We start from the raw sequence: 9,747 nt of genomic DNA on the forward strand, positions 1-9,747 counted from the left end.
CCGGTGTCGGCCTCACCCTCCAAACCGGTAAAGTAACAAAAGAGCCGGAGAAACGCCACAGGGCCGTTTAAGAAATATACGCGATCATTGTTCGTGCGTTTATTGAACGGGACACACGAGCAATTCCATCAAACATAACTTCTTTCCTCGGAACTAGGAAGCCTGTATCACGGCTGCACAATGATCCGAAAAGTGGCATTTCGTGGTCAAAACCCAACTTTTTAACTTGAATGTTTAGAAACAATTCTCTTTTTCATCAAATGACAATTTTATATTTCGAAATCGAAATACTATATGTATTTCCTTTCTCAGATAATTCTATTAATGGAAAATAAATTGTACGCGTCTGGTGGAAAATTTTGTTCGTTATGTGAGACATTTATCGATTATTATACGAATCTGTTCTTAGTGAAATTTTACAAATTAGTAGTTGTAGGTTACAATGAGGTAATAAGTTTGATAGGTCAGGTATAAGTCGCAAGACATACTGTTTGGCTTTTTTATATTACACATAACAATAGGAATAAACAGTTTAGAAATGTTTTGCTAATTTAGTACTGATAAGAATAGCTTCTTGAAAAAGTGAGGATACTCAGTGTATAATAGAAAGTCAAATTCAGGACAAAAATTGAAACAAGCAGACACTGTATCTACCATTTCGAAACTGAGAAAGGCTGTTGTTTTGCCATTTACTCCTGTCTTGTTACTGTGTAATATCTATAATATTATTAATAATAATATAACATAAATTCACTGGAAAGGTAACAAATGAATGGTATCTGAAAAAATAATAAGATATCAAACAGATCATTTTAACTACAGAACACAGTATATATGCATAAAAAAATTTGCTTTGAAAAACAGAAATCCGAATTACCTAACCACCTACTTAAATTTCAACATATAGGACAAAAATAGGTAAATATAATGGTCGAGGAAATGCGGAATTTAACAGCATAACGATTCCATTGTATTCTCCATATCGGTCGAATAATTCTGCATGATGCTATACACGTGATACAACCTAACCAGGCAGAGGGATGTATCCGCTGCGTAGCCGACATCGAGGTGCGACGAAACGGTCGGTATGTGATGCCAGGAATATACCGGAAGCGTAGAGACGTGCTCCGAAGGGTTCTCGTCGCATAACACTATCATGAAATTTCGCTGGTGCTTCGCGTGTTCGTATCATTCGCGCGCCATTAATTTCATTCCCGTGCTCAAGGATATCCTATCGACGCCGGCAATCACGACGACGATTTGCCACGTATCTATCGCGGCCGTTATAAGTATAGGTCCTCGTAGGTACGTGTCTCTGGACGAATATGGGTCAGTTCCTCGCGAAAGCATATCTTCACAGTGAAGGGGCGTATAGTGAGCGGAAGCGATGTGCAGTGATTCAGGAAAATATTTGAACGCATAAAAAATCTTTTACCTATATAATAGGTGTTATATAAATAGAACATTTTTAAATTTCATTATTTATATATAAATTTCGTGATTATATTAAGTTGCAGGATAGTTATTGTAATTACATATTTTATAAAAACATTAATATACAAGATGAACAGCCATCTGAAGCATATAACAAGTGTTAAGTATGATTTCACTGATTATTCAGACTATTATTAATGAATAATCGACTATTTAAATACTTTTGTAAAATATATCATTTAGCATAATGTATTTCTGGAGTGTATCTACAGGCGTTGCTCCTTTCGCGAGCCTGTATATATTCTGATTTTATAATTCATCGTCGATTTGATAGAGATAGATTTGAGAAAGTTGTAAAAGTACCATCGTGCGTTTGCATACGGTTAGCGTTAATAATATCTACCTATGGCTACAACAGTTGGTATATATACTTAACGCTTTGTCGTATATTGGAAACCTTAACCGCTGACCGATTTTACGACCTCACTATATCGCTTTCACCTACTATAATATACTATGGATCAGAGAGGATGGCGATGGCGACGATGACGGTGGCCGCCACACCAGACCAGGCCAGCGTTCGCGGAGCTGTCCAGGATCAGAGAGAGGAATTATTTCGCCTGTAACTCGCCTCTCCGGTTCCAGTTAAACATATTTCATCGCGAATGAACTCGCTCGTAATTATCGTGGACAAAGCTGGTACATATCCCTTCGTGGAAATTGTCTTGTTGAGTATAATCGATACGCGTAATTGGAACAATACCTTTCTCGCAGCAAACTGCCGAGTGATTACTTTATAAAACGATCCCTGAGTATAAAAGGCGGCACCGGGCACCGGGCACCGTCCGAGTTATTAAATTGGATATCCTTCCGAGTTTATTGATCGCCCTCAATGGGAAAATCACTAATCGTTATTTGTATTTACACTGAATGGCCGATAGAATAGGTTTATTAAAAGTTCGAGAGAAGTTTTATTACTGGCCCAGAAATCGTTGGATAAGAACAGAACGATAGATGAGATAAAAGAGGCGGGACCGTGGAACACAATTGATCGTCAACTTGTCACGACGCGACTCTCGTGTTCTTTCTGTTCCTCGGTCACGTTTTGATCGATCGGGAAAAATCGTAACAATCGTATTCTATACATCCCATACTAAGTACTTATGATAGCTTTGATATTATAATACTTTGAATTCTCCTTTATTAAAACGCTATTAACATAAATTGCAAACGTCCCTCACTTGGATAAAGAAACGATTAAAAACATGATTATATACGATGATATTAACGTTTAATTGAGCTTTCGATTAATTTTATTGGCAAATAAAACACAATGCTTTAATATGTACGTTAATATGAGGATATTTATTACTTATTTTAATGTGTTTTATCGTATGTGTTACGCCGCCTAAAACATCTGCACGCCAGCCCGCGCGACCGGACAATAACCGACCTGCGTAACGTCACTTCGACCCTCAATAAACCTAAGGGCCCACCATAACTTTCACTTTCCTGTATTGTTTCGCCATGTGTCGTCAATCTGTTTATCCTGAAGAATGTCTTAAGCCTAAAAGTATGTTCGACGCACCTCTGGTTTAGAGAGGTCCTTGGGTTTATTAGTCGCACTTAAAACACGGAGAAAGCGGGTATGCACCCATGAGGAAAATCTGAATAGCCCCGTAATAAAACAAGCTAGATTTTTCTCACGCACACAGTCATCTATCCACCACGATGGTAGGAGACTCCCTACTCATCCCTTCGAGCAGTAATGCAGGTCATGACCAATCGACACCTCGGTTCGTTACCCTCACTTTTCCTAACGAAATTGGGAACAACGAATCCGCGTTCCTTAGGCACAGGGGCACACCCACACCGAACTTTTCTTCCGTAGGAAAAAAGGAGCGACAGTCAGTCTAAAAACTAACGCCTAACGCGGCAGTCTACACATAGCGCGAGATTCGCATACTTCCCGCAAATCTTTGTCGGTTCTCGTGCGACAAGTTGTTAGCTATTTATTTCGGCATCAGTGTAGTCTAAGTGTTGGACATATATAATTTATAACTCTGTGAATCCCAGGGTTATACAAACTCAATCACCCCTTATTATCTCAACGGAAATCAGGGGATCGATCAATTCGTGGTGTCGATTGTTATAATCGTAACGGGGATTTACGACCCCCGTTGACGTCTCTCCCTGCGATTACGTCTCCCCGCGATTGGTCGAAATTACATGGTCCTTCGAGCCGGATTTCGTGTCGCCAAACAGTGCACTGACCAGTGACTATACAGTGTCGCGTGAAATCCAAGTTCCAACCACTTAGTCAACTGATCAAGGGAACCGCCGTCGGAGAGGAGCACCTCCGTCGCTCAGCATCTACACGAGCCAACGCCGCATCGTAACGATCATCAACCGAATCCCAGATCAACGTCCATTTGATCAAGGTAAGATCGTTCATATCATTAAAATAAAATATGGCCCAGGCTGAACCAATCAGCACGTTACGGCGTCGACGAGGCGCCCTAGCCCGTGGACTAGCAGCCATAAGACGCGAACTCGATGAATACGAAGCGTCCGGGAAGGCAAACAGACTCGTCCTAATATCTTGCCGCAGCTCGTTCGATGAACTTTGGAAGAGGATACTCGAGGTTCAATACGAGTTAGATGTGTTAGATGAGGGGGAAGATGCGCGTGTAGATTCGTTATCGCAAGAGCATCGGGAGCTTGACGTGCGGTTCCTAGGGCTCTTTGAGCAAATCTCAGCAACAACCCCGTCGACTACAAACATAGGTGAGACACGCCGGAAACCAGAGCCAACCACCGTTCCAGAGGTCCGCGTGCCCCAATTCGACGGCGCCCTCGAGAACTGGACCTATTTCTACGACACGTTCTCATCCATAGTGGACCGTAACGAAAGTTTGACGAATGTCCAAAAGTTCCAGCATCTACGCTCATCTATAACTGGACGGGCCGCACAGAGTATCCAGTCATTAGAGCTCACAGAGGCCAACTATTCCATCGCGCTTGACACACTGAAGGACAAGTTCAATTGCCCCCTCCACATCTGCATGCGCCATTGGAATTTGATGCGCAACTATCCGGAAATCAAAAAGGAAACTCCAGAAGCCTTAGAGGATTTGTTGGAAACCCTCAGCGTAAATCTAAAAGCGCTCGAACACCTAAAACAGCCCGTCACATCGAACATGGCGATGATCGAATTGATCGCGTCGAAATTGCCCTCGTCCAGCCTGCGTAAATGGCAACGCACACTGCCCCGCCAACAGGTGCCATCCTATCAGCATCTGATAGACTTTCTCAAAACACGGGCGAACGGGACTCAATTCCTCTCTAAAGAAAAGGAATCAAAAGGGTCAGCCCACAAACACCACCGTCAGCGGACCACCATACCGCATGGGCGAACCCTTGCTACAACCATCAGAACGGTGGTGTGTCCGACCTGCAACGGGCCTCACGAGATCAGACACTGCAAAGTCTTCAAGGCCAAATCAGCGACCAAACGTTTTCAGATCGTGAAGAAGGCATCGTTATGTATAAATTGCCTAGGCAGAGGACATTCGCTGACACAGTGTACATCGGGTTCGTGTCGTATCTGCGGTCACCTACATCATACTTATCTACACCGCGAACAAACCCAGGTAGACTCACGGTCGTCGAGCGGTCGATCTTCGAGCGGTCGATCGTCGAGCGGGCGATCGGCAAGCGGTTGGTCGCCGAGCAGTCGGTCGTCGGACAGTCGCTCATCGAGCGGTCGGTCGTCGGGCAGTCGCGCACCGAGCGGTCGGTCGTCGGGCAGTCGTTCGTCACACAAGCGAGCCCCCACCGGACAATCACCATCTGGATCTTCGAAGTCGCGGTCGTCCCACAAGTCGAGGCGAACATCCGACACTTCACGGAGACGGACATCTTCGTCTCCAAGAGGGACGAAAGAGCATGCCTCGTACGAGTCACACTCAGCCCGGATCCAGAACACCACCCCAACCTCCTCGTCCAAGTCCCAACCGGGGCACAACTGACTGTCTGAGACTACGACAGCAAGGGGGATCGGACTAGCAAACACATCTCCCCATACCCCTCTGCATCATGATCTGTTGGCCACAGCACAGATCAAGGTTTTGAACAAACAGGGACAACCAATCCGAGCCCGAGCCTTACTCGACACTGGGTCGAGCATGAACTTCATGACGGACAAGCTCGCGAATTCCCTCGGTATAAAACAAGGGAGATGTGCGATCCAGATCGGAGCCCTTGACAATTTGAGCACCACGGCAAAACGATACACCACGGCCACAATCACGTCGACGGACGGCAAGTATAAGAAAACTTTGAGATTTCTTATTATCCCCGCCATATCGACCTTCATACCAAGCGAGCCCATCGACCCCTCGAGTCTGGGATTACCCAGAAATATTCAACTAGCCGATCCACAATTCCATTGCCCAGCCCCGATCGATGTCTTACTTAGCACCGGATCAACATTTGCGGCGCTGTGCATCGGGCAGGTCAACCTGACGCAACCAGACGAACCTGAACTACGTCTACAAAAAACACGGTTCGGCTGGGTAATCGGGGGGAGTCCAGCGTCCCAAACCGCGATAAATACGTTCCACGCAACTACAACGGCTCTGCAAGAGGACCTCGCACGGTTTTGGGAGATCGACGAGGGACCGGCCACTACGCATCTTTCGGAATCTGAACGACTATGTGAAGAACATTTCCGAAACCATGTCCGACGAACCAAGGAAGGCAGATACATCGTTGCTCTACCATTCAACGAAAAGCTTTCCTCACTAGGGTCATCGAAGGCCGCTGCAATGAGCAGGCTCGCCTCTCTTCATCGCCGATTCCAACGCGACAAACAATATGAAACCGCGTACAGTGCTGTGATCCAAGAATATTTAGACTTGGGTCATATGACGAAGATCAACACGGATCACGCCACCGACCACGGATATTATTTACCACATCACGGCGTGATCAAGGAATCGAGCGACACCACCAAGCTCCGAGTTGTGTTCGACGGCTCAGCTTCAAGTACCACGGGAGTGTCTCTAAACGACGCCCTTCATACGGGCCCGAAATTACAGGAAGACCTGAGACACATCCTATTGAGATTCCGGTCATTTCAATATGTCCTTACCGGCGACATCGAAAAAATGTACCGTCAATTCATCCTACGTCCAGAAGATCGTCCTTATCAAAAGATTCTGTGGCGTGCCGACAACGGAGAGATCGAAACCTACCGACTCAACACCGTAACGTTCGGTCTATCCGCAGCCCCGTATCTGGCCATCCGGTGTCTCAAACAGCTGGCAGAAGACGAGGGACCTCGATTTCCGAGAGCAGCGCAGATCCTACGGCGAGACTTCTATGTCGACGATGCGTTGACCGGAGCCGATACGAAGGACGAAGCCTTATCAGTCAGGAATGATCTCACGAACTTACTTAAGCTAGCCGGTCTAAATATCCGCAAATGGGCATCAAACGATCGGGATCTGCTACGAGGGCTACCTGAGGAAGACACCAACCAGAAATTGCATCTCGGTGAGTCATCTACGTTAAAAACACTCGGCGTCTTTTGGGATTCAGCCGACGATGCCATACTATATTCAGTCAAGACGAACAGTGACACCTCCCGAGTCACAAAGCGAGCAATCAGCTCCGTCATCGCACAAATCTATGATCCACTAGGATTGCTCTCGCCGGTAATCGTTCGAGCAAAAATGATTATGCAAAAGGTCTGGACATTGAAGGTAGATTGGGACGAATCCCTTCCGACAGACGTACACACCGAATGGATCAAATACCACACCCAATTGCCGTTGTTAAATGCGGCAAGGTTCCCTCGGAAGACCATCATAGAATCCGCAACGAAAGTTGAGCTACACGGATTCTGTGACGCCAGCGAAAGGGCATATGGGGCGTGCGTCTACGTGCGGACGACGGACCGAAAGAACAATATTTGGAATCGACTCCTCACGGCGCGGTCGAAGGTAGCGCCGCTCAAATCGCTCTCCATACCACGTCTCGAATTAAGCGGGGCACTTCTTCTGACGTCCTTGATTTCGTCAATCCGACAGGCCCTGACGACCAAGATATCGAGGATAGTATACTGGACTGACTCCACCATCGTGCTCCATTGGATCAGGTCTTCGCCGCACACCTTGAAGACATTTGTGGCGAATCGAGTCGCTGAGATACAAACCAAGACCAATATCTCCGACTGGCGTCATGTGCCTACCGACGATAATCCAGCGGATCTCATTTCCCGAGGCCAGACGCCCAAGGAATTCCTATGTCCGTCCATTTGGAAAAACGGGCCAAGGTGGCTCCTGCAAAGCGAAAACTATTGGCCGGTCTGGAATCCGACACCGGTAGTCGACCTCCCGGAGCAGAAGAAGACGATCTGTCTGAAGACGACTATTAACGATAACACACTCCTCCATCGTTATTCGTCTTGGCCAAGACTAATAAGAATCGTCGCCCGGTGTCTTAGATGGAGACATAAGCAACACCGATCTGCCCATCTCACCACAGACGAACTGACTGCAGCGCACAACCGACTCATAAAAATCGTCCAATCCAGTCATTTCGCGCCTGAAATTCGGATCCTCCAGAAAAATCGAAGCGAGGACGTTGGAGGGAAACTACAGCCATTAAACCCCTTCCTCGACGAAGATGGGCTACTCCGGGTAGGAGGACGACTAGCCAACTCCGCCATACCCTTCAGCCAAAAACACCCGATCATCCTACCAAAGTCCCCGGTGACAGAGCTAATTATAGAGCAAGAGCACCGGAACAATCATCACACGGGGACACAAGCTACACTATACGCGGTGAGACTGCGCTATTGGCCAATCGACGGCCGTAGCCAGGTATGGCGCACTCTCAGAAGGTGCGTCCGCTGCTGCAGAGCCAACCCTCCACCAGTGGAATACTTGATGGGTGATTTGCCAGAGGCGCGTATTACCGAATCGCGGCCGTTCACGAACGTCGGAATCGACTACTGCGGCCCATTCTACATCAAGGAGAGGAGGGACCGCAACCGACGTAAAATCAAGACGTACGCCGCCATATTCGTCTGTCTGGCGACAAAGGCGGTCCACATAGAGTTAGTCAGCGACCTAACCACCGACGCCTTCTTGGCCGCGCTGCGCCGTTTCATCTCGCGGCGAGGATACTGCGCAACGATCCTCACCGACAACGGCACCAATTTCGTTGGGGCTAACCGGGAACTGCAAGAACTCCGGACGCTATTGCAGTCCGACGACCACCAGGATAGGGTACAGACTTTTCTCGCCGACCGACAAATACAATGGCGTTTTAATCCCCCGAACTCACCACATTTTGGCGGTCTATGGGAAGCCGCGGTTAAAGCGTTCAAACGCCATCTCATCCGCGTGGTCGGCACGGAACTCCTGACCTTTGAGCACCTCAACACCCTCGTGATAGAAATTGAGGCCATTCTCAATTCACGCCCACTGACTCCCATCTCATCCGATCCGAAAGATCCTCCTGTCCTCACTCCCGGACATTTCCTGATCGGTGACACACTAACCAGTTTACGGGAGCGTGATTTCAGGACAGTTCCATCAGGCCGGCTATCCAGTTGGCAGCGCATTCACCAGATTAAGCAGCACTTCTGGAGCAGATGGTATCGAGAATACCTAAATGAGCTAACCCGCCGCAACAGATGGGACAAGGGCAAACACAACATTCGTGAAGGCACCGTAGTAATCCTCAGGGAGGATAACGTGCCCTCTATGCAGTGGCCTTTGGGCCGCGTAATCAAGGTCCATCCAGGAGCTGACGGCATCATCCGGACCGCTACCGTGCAGACGGCAACAAGCATCCTGGACCGCGGTGTCAAAAGACTGGTCCCCTTACCCATCCACCCAGATCCAGACGAGGCCGAACGTCCACACGGAACGAAGGAGGTCACCAACGACACACCTGACTCCACAGCCAGAATTTGATCGGTGCCCTCTCAACGGGGGGAGGATGTTACGCCGCCTAAAACATCTGCACGCCAGCCCGCGCGACCGGACAATAACCGACCTGCGTAACGTCACTTCGACCCTCAATAAACCTAAGGGCCCACCATAACTTTCACTTTCCTGTATTGTTTCGCCATGTGTCGTCAATCTGTTTATCCTGAAGAATGTCTTAAGCCTAAAAGTATGTTCGACGCACATCTGGTTTAGAGAGGTCCTTGGGTTTATTAGTCGCACTTAAAACACGGAGAAAGCGGGTATGCACCCATGAGGAAAATCTGAATAGCCCCGTAATAAAACAAGC

General features: G+C 47.5%; 2 protein-coding genes across 2 annotated transcripts; both read left to right on the forward strand.

Annotated features, from left to right (window-relative positions):
* Positions 1-3,905: 3,905 nt before the first annotated feature.
* On the forward strand, positions 3,906-7,570 carry LOC117204925. Its single transcript, XM_033442850.1, has 3 exons — positions 3,906-5,028; positions 5,551-7,283; positions 7,355-7,570. The coding sequence occupies exons 1-3, from the start codon at positions 3,906-3,908 to the stop codon at positions 7,568-7,570; spliced, it is 3,072 nt and encodes a 1,023-aa protein (XP_033298741.1).
* A 311-nt stretch (positions 7,571-7,881) lies between these two features.
* On the forward strand, positions 7,882-9,425 carry LOC117204926. Its single transcript, XM_033442851.1, has one exon. The coding sequence runs from the start codon at positions 8,391-8,393 to the stop codon at positions 9,423-9,425; it is 1,035 nt and encodes a 344-aa protein (XP_033298742.1). The 5' UTR covers positions 7,882-8,390.
* Positions 9,426-9,747: the final 322 nt, after the last annotated feature.

The sequence above is a fragment of the Bombus bifarius genome, unplaced genomic scaffold, assembly GCF_011952205.1.
Source record: "Bombus bifarius isolate JDL3187 unplaced genomic scaffold, Bbif_JDL3187 scf7180000007984, whole genome shotgun sequence".
Lineage (NCBI taxonomy): Eukaryota > Metazoa > Arthropoda > Insecta > Hymenoptera > Apidae > Bombus > Bombus bifarius.

Excerpts from the sequence above, each read along its gene's own strand:
- LOC117204926 (XM_033442851.1), top strand. The coding sequence starts at position 8,391 with ATGGGTGATTTGCCAGAGGCGCGTATTACCGAATCGCGGCCGTTCACG.
- LOC117204925 (XM_033442850.1), top strand. The coding sequence starts at position 3,906 with ATGGCCCAGGCTGAACCAATCAGCACGTTACGGCGTCGACGAGGCGCC. Across the intron at positions 5,029-5,550 it reads GCTGACACAGTGTACATCGG|CACAGATCAAGGTTTTGAAC; the intron begins GTTCGTGTCGTA and ends TGTTGGCCACAG. Across the intron at positions 7,284-7,354 it reads AATTGCCGTTGTTAAATGCG|CGAAAGGGCATATGGGGCGT; the intron begins GCAAGGTTCCCT and ends CTGTGACGCCAG.